General features: G+C 51.3%; 2 protein-coding genes across 5 annotated transcripts in view; one reads left to right on the top strand and one right to left on the bottom strand.

The window, feature by feature from the left end:
* The window catches only part of AARS2 (alanyl-tRNA synthetase 2, mitochondrial), a 31,836-nt gene extending 14,995 nt beyond the window's left edge, over positions 1–16,841 (top strand). The window contains exons 10-22 of the mRNA XM_006271917.3: positions 604–731; positions 1,577–1,727; positions 5,145–5,314; positions 6,520–6,633; positions 7,726–7,866; positions 8,647–8,784; positions 9,248–9,357; positions 10,861–10,969; positions 12,458–12,580; positions 12,704–12,814; positions 15,040–15,123; positions 15,480–15,587; positions 16,244–16,841. Of these exons, the coding sequence (XP_006271979.1) occupies positions 604–731; positions 1,577–1,727; positions 5,145–5,314; positions 6,520–6,633; positions 7,726–7,866; positions 8,647–8,784; positions 9,248–9,357; positions 10,861–10,969; positions 12,458–12,580; positions 12,704–12,814; positions 15,040–15,123; positions 15,480–15,587; positions 16,244–16,408 (1,652 nt within the window). The 3' untranslated portion in view covers positions 16,409–16,841. The remainder of the gene's footprint in view (positions 1–603; positions 732–1,576; positions 1,728–5,144; positions 5,315–6,519; positions 6,634–7,725; positions 7,867–8,646; positions 8,785–9,247; positions 9,358–10,860; positions 10,970–12,457; positions 12,581–12,703; positions 12,815–15,039; positions 15,124–15,479; positions 15,588–16,243) is intronic.
* LOC109282123 (uncharacterized) overlaps positions 16,543–21,244 on the bottom strand; it is a 31,447-nt gene continuing 26,745 nt past the window's right edge. For 2 of the 4 annotated variants that reach the window (XM_059716914.1, XM_059716915.1), the window contains one exon: positions 19,245–20,032. In XM_059716914.1, coding sequence (XP_059572897.1) covers positions 19,722–20,032 — 311 coding nt within the window. In that variant the 3' untranslated portion in view covers positions 19,245–19,721. Of the gene's footprint in view, positions 20,033–21,244 lie in introns of all 4 variants that reach the window. The other 2 variants (XM_059716916.1, XR_009456408.1) reach the window with 2 other exon arrangements.

The following is a 21,244-nucleotide window of genomic DNA, read 5'->3' as shown; positions in this document are numbered from 1 at the left end:
AGTGCTACTCACTACAGAGGAGGGACAGAAGCAGGGGCCTGCCAGGGATGGAGGGTGGCTTGGTCTTTTGACTGGGTCATTATTGACCCAGAGACACAGCAGCTAGCCCCTTCCCCATGTAGTGGGTGATAGGGAGGCTTAATCCCTTCCTGGACAAGGCAGACTTGAACAAAGTCCTCCACACCTGCTCGCTGTTTGGCAGTGTGGCTTAGCACATGCTAGTGCCAGACAGAATGGCACACCCCGTGATCCTGAAGCCTGAGAAGATCTTCCTGCATTTGCAGTGCCCTGCTTTGTCATGGCTGGGGCTTTCCTTCCAATATGCACTGTCTTGAACTCTGCCCCCAACGAGACATGCTGTGTTATTTTCCTCATGGGAGCAAACTGCCTGTCATAATTATGGATGTCTCTGTGCATGTGTAAAGTCCTAGGAGTGAAGGATGGAATTCTCCATGCTGTCTGGCAGCACTGCCTCTAGTTAGGAAGCATTGCTGATGGGATATACATACAGACTGTCAGAGGTGATGAAAGATTACTTCTGTGATGCTGTTGTATGTTCTGTCCATGGCCATCCAGAACTCAGTCTCATTTCTGTCTCTGCAGTGGAGGTGGCATGGTCTATCTATGGAAACCTGGGGTTCCCCTTGGACCTGATTGGTTTGATGCTTGAAGAAAAGGGGATCCAACTAGACTGGGAAATTGTGAACAAGCTAGCCCAGGAAGATGCTGAGGTAAGAGACAGGATCTGGCCTCCCACCTGTTTCCATTGGTATGGCTTATATCCAGTACTCCCTGCAGATCAAAATGGGGCCTGTCAGGACTCCCATTGTTAGTGCCCTGCGCCACCTCTTGCCTTCCTTCAAAATCCTTGGTTGGTGCTCTACTCAGGGGGTTGACTCCAACCTGAGATATGTACCTACTGAGAGCAGTTTGTCCTGTAACTTTTCATGCCACTTCCTACAGGATGTGTTCTGGAAGCTGTCAGGACAGTGTACTCTGTGCCCAGAAGGGTTGACTAGATCAAAACAACCTAACAGATGCTCTGTGGTGAAAGCAGAGTCTTTCCAGGATGCATGGCATATGTGGGAGTCTTGCATTCTTCCCTTCCCATCCCACCCCTCTACTGGCCTTGTAGTGGATAAATCAAAGTCCTCAGCCTCCCAAGCTATAACTGAAGTGCTTCTCTCTCTATAGAGAAAAAACGCACATTAGCTGGCCCTTTGTGATTTCTCCGCTAGAGGTGGCTTAGTGCAGTGCAGCTGCACTGAACACTAAGTGCCTGGTTTAACAGCAGCCCAGCATCAGTTGCTTCTTGAGGCAGCCCAGCTTTGACTGAGTATATTACTGTAAAGGAAGGAAAGTGAATGGCTGCCATGGTCTGAGGCCACAACCAGTGACCTCAGGGCTCAGGCACTCCTAGAGTGCCCTGCAGCGTTTCCTCTAAGCTGCACTGCGTGCGCCTAACAACATGGCATGAGCACACCTGCATGACTGCACATGCTGCGCAACTTAGAGGGAACAGTGGTGAATTAAAAAGTGGTGCTCGGGTTTAATTCTTGCTTTTGCTCCCATGTAGAAGAAAGCTAGGAGCCAGCAGACAGAACAGCTGGAGGGGTCCGCTGCACAGCTGGATGTGCATTCACTGGCTCAGCTGCAGAGGGACGGTGTGCCTGTGACAAATGATGCACCAAAATATGCCTACACACTGGGGCCAGATGGCAGATATGGTAAGAGCCCAGGTGTGGCGGGCCAGTAGAGGGTGGGTGCTCCTGCGCTGAGCCACTCGCCTCACTATGCCCAACCACCTTCCAGGCTCTGAGGGCCTCCCTGGGGGCACCTCATGTCTGGCTAAACCCCTTCCTGGAGCACACCTGCTAGCCTGGGGGTGACACTGCCACCACCCAGGGTCTGGAGTGATCCTGGCTCTGTGCCCCATGGGAAATACAGGCCTAGTAGCCCTTGAGGGTACTCAACCCACTTTAAGAACTTGGGGTGCTTCCCTCAGTCTGACGCACAAGTAGTGGTCTCCCTTAGTCAGCAGAACCAGGGGGACCCCAAAGCATAATTGACCCACTCCCAATAAGTCTCCCACGCTAGGTACAAAGGAGATCTTTATTGCTTACAAGGAGTAGGTTTGGAATAGGGGACAGGGTAGAACAATGTCAGAGAAATCTCATAGAGCAAACAAGGTGGCTGGGTAGCCTTTGATCACGCATCTGAGTTACTGCGAGCTATATATCTAATTAGATCTCAGGTAGCTTACTCACGAGTATCATCCAAAGGCAGGTGGAGATTCCCTTTGGAGGCAGGCAGTTCATTGATCATGAGTTTCAAGAGAGAGCAAGTTTCAGATGGTCCAGCTTCTCTCTAAGTTTTTATCGTGGCTGCTGCCCCTCCTCCTGGGCAATCCTTAACTTGCATAGACCTTACAACCTCATTTACCTGGTCCAGTAGAGGCCAGCACCTGTTGGCTACTAGCCAGCCAATTTGAAATGCATCACTGGTTGCCTGGTAGACTGGCAGGGTCTCTAGCCCCCTCCCAGTCAGGTTGGCATTACTTGGAACAGGAGCGGGCAATTATTTTGGGTGGAGGGCCACTTACTGAGTTTTGGCAAACCATCGAGGGCCGCATGACAGGCAGGCAGGGGCAGATAAATACTAATTTTCTAAATTTTTTAGGGGCCCCACGGGCTGGATAGAATGGCCTGGTGGGGGCCGCATCCAGCCCCCGGGCTGCATTTTGCCCACCCCTGGCTTAGAACAATAGGGAGCATAAGCCCATCACCCAGGTACGTGATGCCAGTCATGTAGGCAGAGGGAGCAGGTTTCCCCCCTCCCTCAGGAATGTATCCAGCTCAGGTTATAACTCAGGGTCACCTGAGAGAGGGGGCAGAGGAGTCTGACCTCTGCAATGACCATGTTAACCAAATTGTCACATAGAGTTTTTGGGGAGAGACAGAGGTGGTATTCTGCCACACCAGGTACTGTCCAGAGTGCCGGCACAGTGTTAGAGTGGGTATCTGATGCATGGTCTCCTTGGGATTTGCTAAGCATCCTCCCCCTACAAGGAAGAATAGGCCATCTGGTATGCTGGAGAAATGCAGTTTATAGAACACAGGCTCGTACATGGGGTGGGTGAAAACCAATGACGTTTTAATTAAAATGCATTTTTCTTGTTGAACTAGACCTATTTTAAGATTAAGTTTGAAATTAAGGCAACCTGTGTGAGGGCCTAAGCTTGACATTATCTGCGAAGTCACTTAGATTTTAAAAAAAGTATCCAAGCAGAGCATAGTTGTTGGTGATGTTTTAGCAAAGTCAGTCCCCCTTACTACTATGGAAAGTCACTGCAACCAGAGCACCTGCACCTCTGGTTTGCTGAAGCGAGAAACCAGCTTCTGGCAGCTGCAGCCATTTCTACAGATGTAAAAATAACTTGTTTCTTTTTCATTTCATTCTGTTCAGTTTTGTCCAGTTCAAGGACTAGCTCCTTTAAAGTTGCTAAAATGCTTGAAAAAGCAGGAAGGCATGTTTTGTTTTTTCCTTCCAGCCTATCAATACAAAAACCTAGAGTTGAGAGGCTGACTTGCCTGTTCTAAAATCCTGGAGGACGTGGTGACTAGAAACAATTGGTTAATTCCCTAAATAAAGTTAAAGCATCCTTTGTCTAAAACATTTCAGTAAAACTTTTTTCTTATATGCATACCACTTTTAATGTTGTTGTTAATTAGTTACGTAGAAGTACTGGGTTTGCTTTCTATCTTCCTAATTTAATTTCATTTTTTGTCCAAAACCAGCTTGACAAACATCGGGGGAAAATAAATGATCTAGTAAATAAAAAATGTACCATTCCCTAACAGTATTAAGCAGGGGTGGGAAATTATTTGGGCCTGCAGGCCACATAGGCAGTTTTGGGGAGCTGTCATGGGCTAGTTAGCCTCTCTCTCCCCACCCCCCACAACAGCCTGGAGCCCAGGTACCTTGCAGCTCTTCACTGCCAGCAGTGCCCAGCAGCAGTTAAAATTTGTGATTTAAATCAGCCCACTCTGGACATACCTACTGTAGTGATTCTCAACTTTTTTAGACTTGAAGTGCCCCTGCATAACTTTTATGAACTATGTGGCACCCAGTTTCAAAAACATATTTGAGTGCTTACCTTCCTGTATAGGGGCTAGGCAGGGGAGCTGGGGGATTGTCCAAGCAGGAACAAGCCTGAGCCTGTATATATTTGCTTAATTTATAGGCTTGTTTTCTCACACCTCACTTATTTCATCACTTCGCAATACACTTCAAAGGATCTGGTGGCACCCAAGGGTACCCCCTGCACCCTGGTTAGGATCACTGATCTACTGTCTCTGAACTCCACCTGAGACCAAACATGCAAAGTAGATCATGTGCCTGCCCAGGGTAGCTCTGTAGTGGTGGTTGAGCTGAGAGTTAAGGGTTGATGCTACCCTGTAAAGTAAAACATTGTGTTAGATGTTGCCTCTGTTTCTGTTGAAAATGTGCACCAAGCCTATTGCTGACAATCAGGACAGGTATGTGAGTGCTGGTATAGTAAAAATGGTTCAGAGAACCCTGATTTTGTGGGCTGGGGTGGGTAGGCTTTGTTCTTAAGTAATTTTAATTAGCTTTTTAACATTTTTACCCAAGGCACTCAATTTGTCTTGAGAGAAACCTGGCATTGTTGTAGTAGGCCTCTAGATGTCACTGCTACTTTATGTAGAGTTTAATGTCGCTTTAGAATGGCTGGTGATAACTGGAGTGAATTTGGGCCCTAGAGGTAGGGGGTGATGTCAGTGTCTTATCCTCAGCCATGCAGCATTTCTCCTGCTCTCAGACCCTTGTCAGGGATCTATACTGATTTGGGGGGCTCATAAGTGAGACCCAACATCAGAAAACTATCATTGAGCATACTGAGACTGCAGCTTATTGCTGCCAGACCACCTGATGTGCTCCCTGTCCACGGTTAACAAGTGGGACCTTCCCTCTTTGTGTAGAAGCTGCAGTCTGAATGGGTGTGGGGTGTAGACAAGCTGCAGGGTGACCTGTAGGGTGAGTTAGAACCCACCTGCACTCCCATGGGAAGGCAGAGAAGTGTTGGTGGCTGGAGCCCATTCCTGATATGGTCTTGCCTTTTGCAGTGTTCAGCCCTTGTCAGGCCACCATTCTGATGCTCTACAAGGACCGATCTCTCCAGAAAGAAGTTGGGGCAGGGCAGCGCTGTGGTGTCATCCTGGATAGGACCAGCTTCTATGCGGAGCAGGGCGGGCAGGCACATGATCAGGGCTACCTGATGCTCCTGGGACAGCAGGTGAGCCTCTCTGTGGTCCAAGCTTGAAATAAAGGCAGGTTAGACTCCCCAGAGTGGTGTTCCCCTCTTCATTGTACCAGGTTGCTTGCTATAGTCCTCCTGACTGTTGTCTTCAGGCCCTTCCTCTTCTGCCAGCTACTTGGTGAGCTGCGCACTTAGGATGCACAGTGGCTTAGTATCTGGGAGAAGCCCAGTGATTTGTGGAGCAGTGGACAGTTTGGCAAGATGATGGTCTGGGCTGAGTATGTCTCAGCCTTTTCCGTTCTGTTTGTCTCCCTTTTCTGCCCTTCTTTGCAATGCCATTTGCCAGGGAGGCTCAACATCCCTTCTCCTCCATCATGCTGCCCTCTTCCCCAGCTGGGCCACCATATGGAAATGTTGAGCAGTCATCAAATAAGCATGGGCTCAGCAGCTTCTGCAGAGCCAGCCCTGGAGAAATGGAGGTGGTTGCCCAACCTGTGGCTTGCTCCCTCTTCTGTCCTCTTCTTTTCTTCCCAGAGGCTCTGGGGAGAATCCCCACGCCCCTCTCCAAAATACGTGCTCTTTCAGAAAATTGGTTTCTTCCACCACATCAAGAGGCTGAAAGGCAAAGACCACAGCTTCTTTGCGGGGGACTTCTATCATAAATGTAGACTCTATTATTGTGCTGTAAAGTGGGCTGGGACATGGCATATAAACCTCTGCTAACCTCTGGGAATCACCCGTGGGTCACAGATGCCTCTAGTCCAAGAAGACTGGCTGGGATTCCCCCAGCAGGCTGCATGTCTACTTCTCCCTAATGAACCAGAGAGGGCACTGCTGAGTAACAAGAATCCCTTGCAGCTCAGGCCCTTGGGTCAGCCCAGTGGTCCCCTGCGTGTCAGGTGAGTTTGGGGTTTCAGTCATGGTCTCAAAAACTTATCACCATGACTGGTGCTAATCTCCCTGCTCACGGGCAGCCTCTACACAGAAGCCACAGACCAAGTGAACCAAGGGCTGAGTCACGGTTGTGCTGAGAATAGGATGATGCTTGTAGGGGGCTTGTCCTCCCTCTTCTCATCCTGCATCTGCTTTGGGGATAATCCAGGGGGAATCTGTGCTCCAGGGCTGTCAGGTAGATGCTCTGCCAGCCACTGAATTTGCCTTGCCTTGCTGTGATACCATGAAGGCCTGAGGCAAGACCTTTGTGCATACTAATCTGTCACTCTGTCTTGCTCTGTTCTGAGGATGTGCTGTTCCCGGTGGAGTCGGTGCAGCTCTCTGGTGGCTACGTTGTCCATGAGGTAACAGTCCTGCAGACCCTGCAGGCTGGAGATCAAGTGCAGCTCTTTGTGGATGAGGTAATAAGTCACTGCTCTTCACCCTTCTTTGGTCTTGCTTCAGGGGTGAAATGCTTAGCAAAATGAGGGCACAAAGCTGCTGCTCCAGTAGGGCTCTCACATCCCCTGCTCCTCGTGTTTGGAAACGGGCCTTTCCCCCTTTTGAATGGGGTGTGGAGGGGGTGTTCCCCATTAGCCTTGTTGGCAGCTAACCAGAGCAGAACCAAGGCTGGCTAGCAGTGTCTAGCCTAGTGTTGGCATGTCTTTTTACAGACTGGAGATGAGGAGTCCACTCTGGAGTGTGTTGGGACCTGTCTCTTAGACTGTTGTTCATGTGTCCTCCTGCCCTGCCCCTGCATGTTGAAAAGTATTCCATCAGTGCACAGGCATGTATGCATTACATCATGAGCAGGTCCAAGAAGGTGATCCTCCTCCTCTATGAGACACTGGTCAGGCCGCAGTTGGAGTACTGCATCTAGTTCTGGGTGCCGCACTTCAGGAGGGATGTGGACAACATTGAGAGGGTCCAGAGGAGGGCCACTTGCATGATCAGGGGGCAGCAAGGCAGGCCCTATGAGCAGAGGCTACGGGACCTGAACCTCTTCAGCCTCTACAAGAGAAGGCTGAGGGGGGATCTGGTGGCCGTTTACAAACTGGCCAAGGGGGACCAGCAGGCAATGGGAGAGTCCCTGTCCCCCTGAGCACTACTGGGAGTAACGAGGAATAACGGCCGTAAGTTGAATGAGAGTAGATTCAGGCTAGATATCAGGAGGCGCTACTTCATAGTCAGGGCAGCTAGGATCTGGAACCAACTTCCAAGGGAAGTGGTGCTCACCCCTACCCTGGGGGTCTTCAAAAGGAGGCTAGATAATCACCTGGCTGGGGTCGTTTGACCCCAGCTTTCTTTCTTTCCTGCCCATGGCAGGGGGTCATACTTGATGATCTGCTCAGTTCCCTTCCGACCCTACCAACTGTGAAACTACATGCTGCTTTTTATGCATTTGCTGACAGCTGCAGGGTCCCCACCCATGTGCTTTCCTCCCATCAATCATATGGGGGTGTTGTAATGTTCTCCCAGCTCTCCTTGTTGACACAGGGTGTGTTTGCTTTCAGGACCAGCGGCTAGCCTGCATGGTAAACCACACTGCCAGCCACCTGCTGAACTTTGCACTCCACTGCGTCCTGGGAGATGGCACAGAGCAACGAGGGTCCCACGTTACTGCCAAGCAGCTGCGATTTGACTTCAGTATCAAGGTGATGGAGATCCCACATGCTGTTGTTCCCCAAGAGTAATGGGAATGCATGAGACTTGTCTAGAGAAATGATCCCTCCTCTACCTTCCCACCAGTTCCATTCTCCTATGTAGGAACTAACCATTGAGCCTCTTGGCCACTCACCTACTGTTCATTGTCTCCTAGGTGGAGCAAGGGCAGGGCTCAGTTGGCAGCTGCTATGTGGGAGTGAGGATGGCTGCCGTAGAGATGAAGGGGGTTGACAGGATGGGGGTCTTATGGATAGCAGTAGTGTCTTGTAGACTTGGGCTTGCTGTCTGCAGGTGTTGGCTGTATGGCAAGTGTTGGGTGTGCTACAGGGGGACTCCTGGTCAATGTTCTAGCATCCTTCCAGGTGCAAGAAGGATGTATACAAACAGGAAACAAAGGCTATTGGGTCAGGTGAGCACCTAAGGAATGAAGCCGTAGCATTCTAATAGTGCCTAAAGAATGTGACAAATGGTGTTGGATTAATGCTGACCTAGATCACAGAGTAAGGCAGAGGGAAAGAGGATGGAATGGTCCTTATTACCCTGTTTATGCAGTGTGGGTCATTACCCCAGTTATGCAGTGTGGGTGGAAATGAGATACAGAAGAGAAGCAATTTGCTCAGAGTTGGAGGGATAGCTGAGAATTGAATCCAGGAGCCAAGAAACATCATGACCTTCCCCCCACCCCATAACATAGCACTTTCTCCTTCATGCCATTTGGAATTGTGCCTCTCTGGAGAGGTTTTCTGCTGATGAACTATCTCCTTTCTCAGGCTCCCGTGACTACACAGCAGATGCAGGAGATAGAAGGCATAATTCAGGAAGTGATTAAACGGGATGAAGCTGTCTACGTGGCAGAAGCCCCTCTGATGCTAGTGAGCAGCATTCAGGGACTTCGGACCACAGATGAGGTACAGTGGGAAGGTGGATAGGAAACTCGTAAGCCTCAGCAGAAGTCAGCTACGAACAAGAGCCACTTAAGCCATATGAGACATACAGTGATAGATTCCCCAGTGCATGGAATAGAGCATGGAAAGGGAAGTGTGATGGAGAAGAGATGCTGGGGAATAGAGGTGTGCTCCTGGGGTACCCAGGCAGTGGTCTTTCTGAATGCCATAGTCTGGTGGTGTGGAAAAGGCTGCCTGCTGCAGGGAGGTGAGGACAAAATTGTGGTGTTGTCTTAGGCTAATGTCTACCTGATGTTTTAATTTACAGTTGTCCTGTATGTGACAGCTGCTCATGGCTGCCTGCAGCTGCATCTGCTGGAGTCTGGAGTGGGAGGGATGGTCTCAGGCTGTGGCCACTCAGTGGTTGACTCATTAACAGAATAAGCCCTGTTGGCTGTTTGCAGCTGATCCTTGTCTCCTTTCACAGGTGTACCCAGATCCAGCAAGGGTGGTGTCTGTTGGGGTGCCTGTAGACACTGTGCTGACCCAGAACTCTCAGGCTGCAATGCAGACCTCTGTGGAGCTGTGCTGTGGGACGTAAGTGCCCTTCCGCATCACAGTTCTTCCCTTTTTTCTCTAGTCAAAGGGTGGGTTTGAGGGGTGGGATTTGTCCTTCTGATGCCTCTGGCTTGTCTTCCCATCTGAATCCAGGATTTGAGTGAGAATCTCTGCACTGTCTCTACCTACACTCGGGGTGGGGGGCAGGAGGCAGGAAAGTTGCTTAATAGTTAGATTGCCAGGAGGGGGCTCCCCCCGACCTGGCAGTGTAATAAGCTAGATAATCAGGCTTCAGCTATATGACCTTAGGTGATTAACATCCCTTCTCTGCATCGTCTGTTTCCCCATCAGCAACAGTGGGAGAATGATCTTGTTACACTTAAGAAGGCTGTCTACAGGGAATTTGGAAGGCCTTGGACAAAAAATGCTTTATTGGAATGCAAAGTACTATTCTACCCAGCCGTATTTCGTAGTTCAGGGGGCTGCCTGTGATGTAAAGTGAATGCCAGGCAAAGTGCAGGTTACAGAGCACTCACTTGAGACGGAGGTTTCTGCTGGCATCCAGGATGCTGACTGAGGTGTGGATGTTTAATATTTTTTCATTGATCACCTTGGCAGAAAAAGTAGGCATATTCTAATGAATTCCAAGGATGATGTGCAATTAGGAGGCATTGCCAAACAGGGCAGGACCTTATAGAAAGAATTGGATGTCTTGAGGGCTAGAGAAATAGAAAGAGGATAACTTTAAAAGTGCCAAATGCAAGATCATTCCATTAGCAGGAGCTCTTGTTGCTATTCCGTGAGCTTGGGGGACTTATCAGTGAGGAACAACAAAGGAGCAGAAAAACTTGGGTCTGGTAGCTGATCAAAAGGATGATTTATGAGACAGCTGTTAAAAAAGCCAAAGGGATGCACTGAGCAAGGTTTTTCCAATAGAGAAGGGGGAGGTTTTAACACATTTTACGTGGCAGTGGATCAAGCCTCGCCAGAAGTCTTGTGCAGTCATGGGGCCCCCTGTTCAGGAATGATGAATTCAGACTGAAGCAGGTGCAGAGGAGGGTTTCTAGGATGATAAAGGGAGTGGAGAGCTTGTCCAATGAGAGGAGACTAAAAGCCTAGAGAAATGAAGGCGGATAAGGAATATGACTGCTCTTTATAAACATACATGGGCTGTAAATACCAGGGAGGAGAGAAGAGCTATAATTAAAGTTAAAAGATGAAGCTGGAACAAAATCACATGGGTGTAAACTGTCCATAAATAAACTTTGGCCACAAATTAGGTTTCCAGGCATCAGTGGAGTCAGCTTTTGAAGCAACTTTCCAATCAGAGTAGTGGGAGCAGGCAATTTAGTGGGGCTTAAGATGAGCTTGATCAGTTCCTGAGCTAGATAGTATGGCAGAGTTGCCTGTGGTAGCAGAGGATGGAATTTAGTGTTGTCCAGAGTCCCTTCTGTCTTGTGATAGCAAGCCCAGGGTGAGTATGGATGATGCAAACATCCTGACTCTTTGCCCTTTCTTTTCCTCTCTTTGCCCATTTCACAGGCACTTACTGCAAACAGGAGCTGTCCAGGATTTGACCATCATCTCTGAGTATCAGCTGGTTAAAGGGATCAGTCGTGTCATTGCTGTCACTGGGGAGCAGGCCAAGCAGGTGAGAGAGAGACACTGAAACATCCTTTCTGTGGTACAGAAGTCTAGGGAGCAGGCACACACGCACACTGTAAACTGCTGCTCAGTCCTGACCTGCAGTACCTGCTCCTGTGCCTAGTCTTGCTCCTTCTTTCCCCTGTACCAATCTGCCAGGTTATATCATCCATGACCTGTACCTCCTCCCTCACCTTTCCACACTGCTCTGGCAGTGCCCCTGATGCCTCCCCTGCCACTGCCAGAACTCAGCCAAAATAGTAGGAAACCTTTCACTCTTGCAGGTGGGATCTCACCCAAGTACCTAAGTAGGAGTTAACGATTTGACCTTCTGTGCCTTCTTAGTTTCATTTCCTGTCTGTCACAGCTGTCCCTGACTGCTGATTCCTTGTGCTAAGGGGACAGCAGTTCCAATCAAAAAGATTTTGCTTCTTTGTGTATGTTCTTTGACTCCTAAATAAAGGTCCAGACTGACTGGTCCATCTGGCTTGGTTGCTGCGTACATGAGATGTTCTTATGTGGCTGAGTGCCTGACAGCGGGGCTTGCTATCTTACTTGCCCCTGTGTAGCCACATTCCTGACCAGACCCTCCCCTGCAGCAGATTGTGGGGCACACTTGCCCAGCTTGCTGGAAGCGCTGACCCAAAGCCACCCCTTGCTATTTTGTGTCCCCCACAGGTTACTGTTGTGCTTAGTGCTGAGGCGAGCAGCTTGCAGTGGGGGCTGCACATGTTAACCATCCAAGAGAGGCCACTAACACAGAAGTCAGAGGAACTTACCCTTGTCAGGCAGAGCATCTTTCCTGCTCTGTGCCTGCTCTTCCATAATGCCCTTTGCTCTCCAGATACAAAACCCAGGGCTTCCTCCTCTGCCACCTCAGGTCAGATGAGCCCAGAGTCCAGTAGAATTGTTTTTCCTTCCTTCTGAGTCAGGCACCACAGGGAAACTGTACTCTGAGCTTTGAGACTAAGGAGTATCTTCAGGAGAAATGCCCCTCACTGAGGTGTTGTGTCCAGTCCAGTGCTGAGCAACTCCAGGAATGCATCATACAAGCCTGTGTTGGCTCTTAGGAGGATGTGCTGAAGGGATGTGACAGGAGCTTTTCCCTGTAAGCCTTCACTAGTACGGGCTAGTGAAAAAAATAACAATAGTGGGGCTCTTGACTTCTTCCATGAAGCCCTGGGATCACTGCCAGGCATTTAAGCATGGTTCTTGAAGAAGCCTATCTGTGGGGTGCTCACTTTTCATCTTTGAGCAATTACAGATTGAGGGGGAGGATTGTCTCCTCCACCCTCGGTAGCACCAACATAAATACACCCAATGATTCATCACTACTAAAATGCAAACAAATTTTTTTGGTCATTAAAGCTCAAACCCTTTAATCAGCTGTTTTTTGGGAGCCTTCCACCAATCGGCCAACCAAACAGACCTGGCCCTATTTATTACCTCTCTTACGCAGCGTATCTTCTAATGGCCTGTTTTGTCACTCTTCTAGGCCCGGGAAGTAGGCCAGCGCTTGGCTGCAGAAGTAGACTCTCTCTCTGTGAGAGTGAAGCAAGGAAACTCTTCTCTCCCTGAGATACAGAACCTCTCCAAGGAGGTGGGCTGCCTTATCAAAGTGAGTGCTATGTTCCTCACACAGAAGAATGTCTGTCTGTCTGTCTGTCTGTCTTTCCCCTAGGAAGTGTAAATGTGGGGGTTAAGTAGCTGACGTAACTTTCCCCCCTCCCCCCCCCCACAGGAGGTGGACACCACTGCAATGCCCCAGTGGCAGAGAAGAGAACTACAGAGCCTCCTCAAAGCCCTGCAGCGAGCTGCAAACACGGCCATTAGGAAGCTGGAAATCAGTCAGGTGAGGATGCGGCAGCCAGGGCTCAGCAGCCTGCTTATGGCACCAGACTGTTGTACAGTGAAGGGCCAGGCAGGTTCTCTGAGTTTGATCTTCCTTCCAAGGAAACCCTAGCAGTCGTGTATGTTAAAGAGCAGCCTTGCTAAGAATCCAGATCCCCTTGAAATGCTGGGGAAAGCAGAATGCTATTGCAGCTGGTGCACAAAGAAGCTCTTGGTTGGGCTTCTTGTGGCCAATTCGTCTAAACTTAGTCAGTCATTTTATTTTTGATGATGGACCTGACCTTTCACCCTCTGCAAAATCTCTACTTCTCCCTGGGCTGAGAATTTGGAAAGCTTCATGACAACCCTAAGCAGCTGCTGATTTCCCAACAGAACTCCATTGGGAGGGAGGTAAATATCCCTCCTGCCAGACTGCTGGTGAACTGAGGCACAAAGCTGAGGCGTGTCTTTATCACCTGGCCCCACAGCAAGGCAAAGGCAGGGCAGGGAATAGAATTTGGACCCTTGCCATAGCTGCATCCTCTATTTTGTTAATCTCATTGCATTTCAGGCACACACGTTCTAGGAAAGTTTGATGACTTAATCTTCTCTGCAGGTAGCTGAAGGATTTAGAATCTCTTTCAAACAAAGCACCAGTGCCTAATTAACAGAGATCCTGGTTTTCCCTGATAAAAAAAAATCTCAACTTCTCTGATAAAAAAAATCACAAATTCTCTGATAAAACCCCCAAAAATTGTAATTAAATTGAAAGCCCCCCCGGTCTTGCTGGTGCCCCTCACTTCTGCCCACAGGCCCCCCAGCTGTACTCATGCCCCTTTCTCCCCACAGCCCCCCGGTCCTACTGATGCCCCTCACTCTTCCTCACAGCCTCCTGGTCCTACTCGTGCCCCTCACTCTTCCCTCCCACCCGCCCCCCAGCTCCCTGGCCCTACTGGTGTCCCTCACCCCTCCCAGCTTCTCCAGCCCTGCTAGTGCTCCCTGCCCCCCAGCCACCAGGGCTGTGGGGCCATGGACCCAGTTCCATAGCCCCCTGCCCGCAGCAGGAGGCGGTGGCTGCTGCAATGGAGTGGAGCCCATCTCTACCCCGTGTTGCAGCAAGCACTCCCAGAGGGTAGGGAAACCTGTGCCCCAGATCTGTGGTGGGGTTTGGGGACTGCCCGCTGTGGGGTCAGGCTCCTGCCCTGCTGCCCTCTCCCACAGCCTCTGCAGCCCAGTGGGTGCGACCCAGCGCTGCAGGGAACAACGGGACTGTGCAGGAAATCTGCTTGCGGCTGCAAGTTCCGCGCTGCCCTGGCAATGCATCCCTTGCACGCACGGTGACACGAGATTGTACCCCTCACTGCTCTGCACGTGCAGGAGACGCATCGCCAGGGCAGCACAGAGCTTACAGCGGCAAGGAGATCCTTGCATGGCCCCGCTCTACCCTGCAGTGCTGGGTCGTTCCCACCAGGCTGTGGAAGCCCCAGGGGAGGGCAGCAAGGTGGAAGCCTTAGCCCACAGCAGGTGGCCCGCCCCTACCCTGCACACAGATCTGAGGGGTACAGATCCCCCCTGCCCCTTGGGCGTACACGCAGCAGCAGGGAGTTGTCCCCATCTCCACGACAAGCTGCCCATGGCCCCATCCCACTCACTGGGGCTCTGCAGCCATGCATTGTGGCCCTGGGCCTCAAGCCTCACACACTACCCTGGGCCCTGTTCAACTCCATCCCTCCCTCCTTATTGGGGGGGAGTTGCTCTCCAGGCTGCCTGGCAGCCATGTGCATGGCACCCCTTGCCTGACCACCCTCCTCTGCTCCCTCCCAGCCCCCTGCAGGCTGGAACTGCCAGACTGCAGAGAGCTCTTTGCAAAACTACAAAATCTGAAATTGAGAAATCTGCTTTTTATTTCGATAAGAGGGGAAATCCACATTTTACTCCGTTCTTCCACGAGAAATGGAATACCTAAATCCCTGCTAATTAACCACATGCTGGCTGTAAAAATGTATTGGACAGCATGTTCTTGACAGAGGAACTGAGGACCAAATGAAACATGGATGCTACACTCCATTTTCCCTTTAAAAGAGGTTCTATTTCCCACACCCACCCTGGCAAGGCTGATGATGAAAAGGAGCTCAGGATATAGTCTGGCGCCTTACATAGCATTGGGTGCAACGGTGGGTGTGTGCCTTCCTCACCCTCTGCCCATGGCAGCAGCAGTCCCTCATAGTGCTGTGTCTCCTTCTCTAGGCCTCAGAGACAGCACAGATCCTGCTGGAGAAACATCCTAACCAGCCCGTCATAATCGACACTGTCCCAGTGGCCTCCCTCTCGGTGAGTGTCCAGGAAGACTACCTCTATGCAGGTAGCACAAGGGGGAATCAGTAGGGCCAGGCTCTGGAGTCGGAGGGAGCTGTCAGGCTAGAAGCACAGGTGCATTAAGCCTCAGCAGGGGAGTTACCAAAGATTGGAGGTGGGGTGGAGATGGGGAGCTGGAGTCACCCCAAAATTTGCTGGGTCAGAGAATGAAGTGACCTGAGCTGCCCACTGGCCGGTCCAACCGTGTCCTGGGCTTGATGCAGTCACCTGCTGCTCTGTGAATCTGCTTTGTCCCTTGTTCATGATCCTTCCCACTCCCTTCCAGCCTCCCTTGCCTGGGCTCTGACTCTTCCTCCCTCTGTTTCTCGTAGATCCTGGTAAAGGTTGTAAACCAGCTGTGTGACAAATCTGGGGTGTCAGTGCTGCTGCTCAGCCCACAGGCCTCCGGCCAGGTATTCTGTGCCTGTCAGGTGTCCAAGGTAAGCTGGCTGCTGCATGTATCAAGCAAACAGTCTCCACCTGCAAAGGGTTAACGAAGCAGGCCAGGCTCTGTGTTGTGGAGTAGGGCTGCAGAAAGACCAGAATACAGCCAGGCACCACATTGGTCCTTTTTGGTAGGGAACTCAATGGACTCCTCATTGTAGCCTGTCAGTGCTGCTACTGAGGCATGTGGAGGAGCTAAGGCTGAGTCAGGCAAGAGATGCCCAAGCCTTTGGCCTTTCCTAAGCTTGCTTTAGTCTGGACAGGGAGAATCCAGGCACGGGGCCCACATCAGCCATTAGGCAGACAAAGCTGTATCACCTGGGTTGCTAAGTTCAGCCTCCATGGTCCTGCCGGGACCCCAGCTGCTAGAACAGGGATGGGCAAAATGCAGCCCACAGGCCAGATGCGGCCTGCCAGGCCATTATATCCAGCCTGTGGGGCCCTTAAAAAATTTAGAAAATTAATATTTATCTGCCCCTGGCTGCCTGTCATGCGGCCCTCGATGGCTTGGCAAAACTCAGTAAGCGGCCTTCCGTCCAAAATAATTGCCTGCCCCTGTGCTAGAACCTTCTATGCCTCTTTTCTTTATCCAAGCTACAGTGCTCCGGGCTCCCAAGCTAACCTCACTTCATGTCATCCCTCTTTTCCCCAGAGTTCCCTACCCATGCTTTCTGCTGCCGACTGGGCCATAGCTGTCTGTACATGGATGGGAGGCAAAGCAGGGGGCTCTGGCATTGTAGCCAAGGGCTCTGGAAATACCAAGGACCTGCAGGGAGTCTTGACTGCTGCGCTGGAGTTTGTCCGGACTAAGCTCTGATGCTTCGTTTGTGGGTCAGCTGGATAAGCCACAGCTGCCAGCCCCAAGTCTTCGGGATGCTGGAACAGGGCACACACTGCTCCAGCAAGCTCTGTGTATTTTGATGGCTTAACGGGTCCCACCGCTGAACACTGCTGCCACCAGGACTGTGGACCAAGGTTATCTGGTTTCTTGCCCTGTGGGTCAGTGCAGTGCATTCGCCTCCTGAACAGGAGAGAGATGAGAGCTGCCCATCCTGATCTGCGTGACTGGAGGTGGTGACTGATTCCCCCTCTTCGCCAGGAGTCATAGCGGTGGCATTACAGAAGGAGCCAGCCTTTCCTGGCCGTGCTGAGGGGTGTCTCTGCTCCTCAGCTGCAACTGACAGGGATTCTGCTACTGGGGGAGCAGCACAATGGTACCCAAGCCTATTAAAGAGCAGAGATGGGCTGAACATTGCTGTCTGGCCGCAGTTTCTCTTCAGGCCCAGCACAGCAAGGGCTGAGTGGGAGCTCTCCCTGCAGACCTCCTCAGCAGCTGCTCTGCCTCTTTTATGAGCAGTCTGGTTCCTCTTCAGAATGTTACACAGGGGTAGGATGGCCCATCATCCTCCACCAGGGCCCACCCAGCCCTCATATTTTACTGAAAGAAGAGCTTAGAAACCAGCACTGCCTCAGCCTCTGTAGCCAGTACCATAGAGATTGCACAGTGCCTAGTGCCACATCCAGCCCAGGCAGGGATGCAGTCATCCCACAACTCCTCAGTAAAGTCCTCAGTCAGACCAGCCTGTCGGCATTGAGTGAGTGCCGTTATGCCCATTGCTCCTAAGACCCTGCCACCAGTACGAGAGACTTGCTCACCAGTGGCCTTATTCCTGTGCCAACAGTAGTCTCAGCCACACTGTGCTTAGAGATGGAAGGAAATGTGTTGTTTCCAGGGTACAGTGGGTGCTGAAACCATTTGAGCTGGTGCTGATTTCAGTGCAGTTTCAGTCTGGAGGTTAAGAGAGCACTAATAGCATTTGTTCATACTCCCAAGTCATCCATGCAAGCACTTGAAACCTTTCCATGACCTGTGTTGCGTTAGCATCTAGAGCCACTAACCCTGGCTCTGCCATTTGCTGTTGGATCTACAGTGGAAATAGAGCCCCTCCAAGGCACTTGACAGATCACAGCTTGTGCCACAATCTAAGCCGGCAACATTTGCACTGTTAAGCAGTAATGGGAGTCCACTCCCTGTCCAGTTACTCTTGGCTCCTAGGGCCTAAGAAAGGGGTGGCCAACCTGCAGTATAAGTGCCATAAGTGGCACAAGCAGCCTCTATATGGAGCCCACAGTAAATTGGGCAGGGAAGCGGAGCAGCTGATCAGTCAGGGAGCACAGGGATGGAAGCAGAAAGCAGCACAGATTGGGCAGAGGACACACTCACAGAGGCTACAGGGTTATTTTTGGCACATCTGCTAATAAGGGTGGCCCACACTGGTTTTGGAGCTACCATGGCAGAAGAAACTGTGGTTGGAGATGTCTGAACTTCTGGGGAAATTTTCCTATGCACAAGGGGGAAGGTGACTGAGCCATGAAGTCAGGGGACACTGGCAGAGCAGAGGGAGCAATCAGCATTGCGGTGAGCAAGCAGAGCAGCTGCGGGCAAAGCTTGGAGTAGTCACAAAAGGAAGTAGCTTGTGTTTAGTGCTGTGGATGCAGAGTGATGCTGTCAGTGAGGAGCCAGGACAGTAATCTGAGCAGCATTGCGAATGGATTTGGGAGGGGCAGGAGTTGAGTAGCTGTGACCAGGCAGGAAGAGGTTGCAAGAGAGAGCAGGCAGAAGGTGATAGGGGGCAAGGGCCTGGTGTCCAGGTCAGAGCTGAGCACAGCACATGTGGGAGCCATCTTTCCTACCAGACTCCCATGCACAGCTGGCCTGGTGCTAGAAGCAGCCTTACGCCTTCCTTCTGTGTTGGCTGTCACTGCACTTTGTGTATCAGCTCCTATTTCCCTGTTACCAAGGGATGGCAGGGTCTCACATGCCAGATCCTCAGCTCTAACCATTCTTAATATGAATACAGGCTAGTGCCACAGGATGAGAGTAATACCTCCCCCCATCCTGTTATTGGTGGCAATGCCATGGCCTCCCTCCCCTCTGCACAGCAACAGCCTGCTGTGGCAGTGACATGCTACACCATGTGTGCTGTGAGGGTTGCACCTTCTGAACAGGAGGGAAAACACCTTGTCCTGCTCAGCTTCTCCCATTTTAGAGGAGTGGTGGGATAGCAGCAAAGGCTCAGTTAAGCTGGGGGCAGGGGGTGTTGCTGTTTCAAAGCCAGGCTGGCAATGTCACATCAGCTGTAACAAGCTGGCACGAAAACTCCTTGGGAGCCTTAAGGCTTAATGTCACTTCAGACACCTGCCTTGACCTCATCTTCCAGCTGCTGAACAAGAACTGTCTTTGGGAGGGGCAGGGCCCCATTTGCTGGCCAGTGAGGAGATGGAAGGGCTATGGAGAGAGTAGGCTGTTTTCAGTGCCCTGTCATGCTCCCTGCACCCTACAGCACTGACTCAGCTCCCGTCACTGCATCAGGAGTACAGGCAGCATCTGCCTGAGCTCAGCAAGAGTTTTCATGCAGCTTAGGTAGATGAACCAGCCTTACCAAAAGAGGGAGGGCTGTCCCGACACCCCTTCCTGCTGGCGTCCATTGCCCTGGGACTAACTCCCAGCAGGAGACAAAAGTCTTGCTCTACTTGGCACCCAACAGAGCAGGGGCACTGCTGGGTGTTTCTAGCCTAGTTGGCCTGCTCTGGCTGCTTCTCTTCATGGTAGTGTTGTCCATCCAGATCAGATAGGCGCGGGTATTTTGGGAATGGGAGGAAGCCGAAATCTTGCTGACCTCTTGCCATGCCTGAGCCCAGAGGTATTTGTGCTGATGCTGGCTGTACTTTCTCTGCTGGAGGCCTGAATAGAGGGAGTAGTAAAACATAAGAGTTGGATGCCATAGGAACTTGAAAAGCTTAGAGACAAGCTTGAAGGCCGGGAAGTGGGAGGGAACAGGTCTATACAGATCACTCCTGCCCTAGACCGCAGCATGTTAACAGTTACCATGTTCCTGCCCAGCAGTGGCTGCACTGGATTACGGTGAAGGGTGCTACAATGGAGGAAGCTGGCTTCAGCTGTCCGGTGGCTTGTTCTGGAGCATGTTGCTATATTAGTAGATGTTGCAGATGACGTCTCCTCTCCATATTGGAGTGTGGGTGTGAGAAGCGGGTTGGGTGCTACCAGCAGGAGCCTAAGGCAAAGCTGCTCCTGCTTTACACAGCAAGGATGAGGAGGCTTATGCCCGTCATCTGGAGCAGGAAGAAATTAAAGCCCCCCTCCATCCTCCCTCCCGCCAGCCCCACTGCCTAATTTTGTTGGGTCCTTTGAGGGCCTGCCGTACTTCCTCCCCTTCAGCTGGGTGCATGTGGATCTGCACACTGACCTTCAGGGCAATGCCCCTGCTGACCGAGAAGGTGTAGGTAACGTTGTCCTGCTGCTCATTTCCTCTGACAGCAGCAGGCTGCTGCAGTGGAGGCAGCTGGAACGTTGGTCGCAGTCCCTGGGGCTTCTCAAACCAGGCACATCTCTGCTTCAGCAGCTGCTGAGCTCTCAGCACTTCAGAGGAAGAAGGTTTCAGTGAGGAAGCAATGAAGGGCTGGCCTCAACCTCTCACACCTGCACACCCACCACATAGCTGCTCCAAAGGACAGCCATTCACACCCCTTATGCCACCAGGGCCTGGGCAACATCCCTCCCCACCCCTTGCCACACATGCATGCACACCCAAGCTGAAGACAAGCTCATGTTGGTATTTAGATGAGGAAAACTCAGTCCAGCAGGGACTGCTCTTCCCTGAGGGCTGGCATGATCCCAGAGCCCCAGCTTGGTGCTGAGGGGAACTACACATCTGTCGCAGATGGGAGGCAAAGGTGTGGATTTCCTGTCCTCAAGAGAACCCTTGGCACTTCTCCCACAGCTGTGGCTGAGCCCCTGCTCAGGTAACAGATGCCTCTCCTCTCCAGTCCTGCAGTTCAACTGGGTGCATGATGCTTCACGCCCTGTTGAACCACATGCAGTGCCCGGTGCAGTGACAGTTGCATCCTACCCCATGCTTTTTTTCTTTTTTTTTCTTTTTTTGGAGGAAAAAGCACTCTAACACAAACAGTGGACCTAAGGCTGAGGCCTTGGAGGGACTGTGGTTCTCAGCCCCTGACTGGTACGCCTTTTCTGCACAAGGCTTTGGAATGGCAGCTCAGTGCCTGGAGCAGCTGGCTGATCTGGAGGGGAGAAATCCTTCTTCATGTGTTCAGTCAGCCCTGCAGGTGTCTGCTGGCTTGGGCAGAGCAGGCACTTTAGCCTGCAAGAGACAGGACCTAGTGGTGACAGCATGAGGGAAGGGGGGTTGGAAGCTTTGTGGCTGCATAAGTCCATTGGTCGTGTCATCAGGCACACACCCCTTCTGCAATCACTGTGGGCAATCACCTTAGGGTACCAGTTGTCTACACTAAGGAGCTGCAAATCTGGCTGCCCTTTCCTGGGGTGGGAGCTGCAACCTACATAGGAGTTAGACTAGGCAGAAGACACTGGTGCACATGCCCTGAGCCCCAGAGTGATGACCGTCTCAGGCGAGATCTGGCTACCCAGTGAGACAGTGGTTCTCAACCTTTTTGGATTCAATGCACCCCTCCATAACATTTCTGAATTGAGTGGCACCCATTTTCAAAACTATTGTATATGTTACAGAAGGGCCAGGAAGTAGAGATAGGAGATTATCCAGGCTGGAACTAGACTGAGCCTGTGCTTATTTCCTTAGCTTATCTGCTCATC

Source organism: Alligator mississippiensis, chromosome 1 (genome assembly GCF_030867095.1).
Source record: "Alligator mississippiensis isolate rAllMis1 chromosome 1, rAllMis1, whole genome shotgun sequence".
NCBI classification, from domain to species: Eukaryota; Metazoa; Chordata; order Crocodylia; family Alligatoridae; genus Alligator; species Alligator mississippiensis.
The sequence above is the reverse complement of the archived record's forward strand: the minus strand, read 5'-3'. Positions and strand labels throughout refer to the sequence as shown.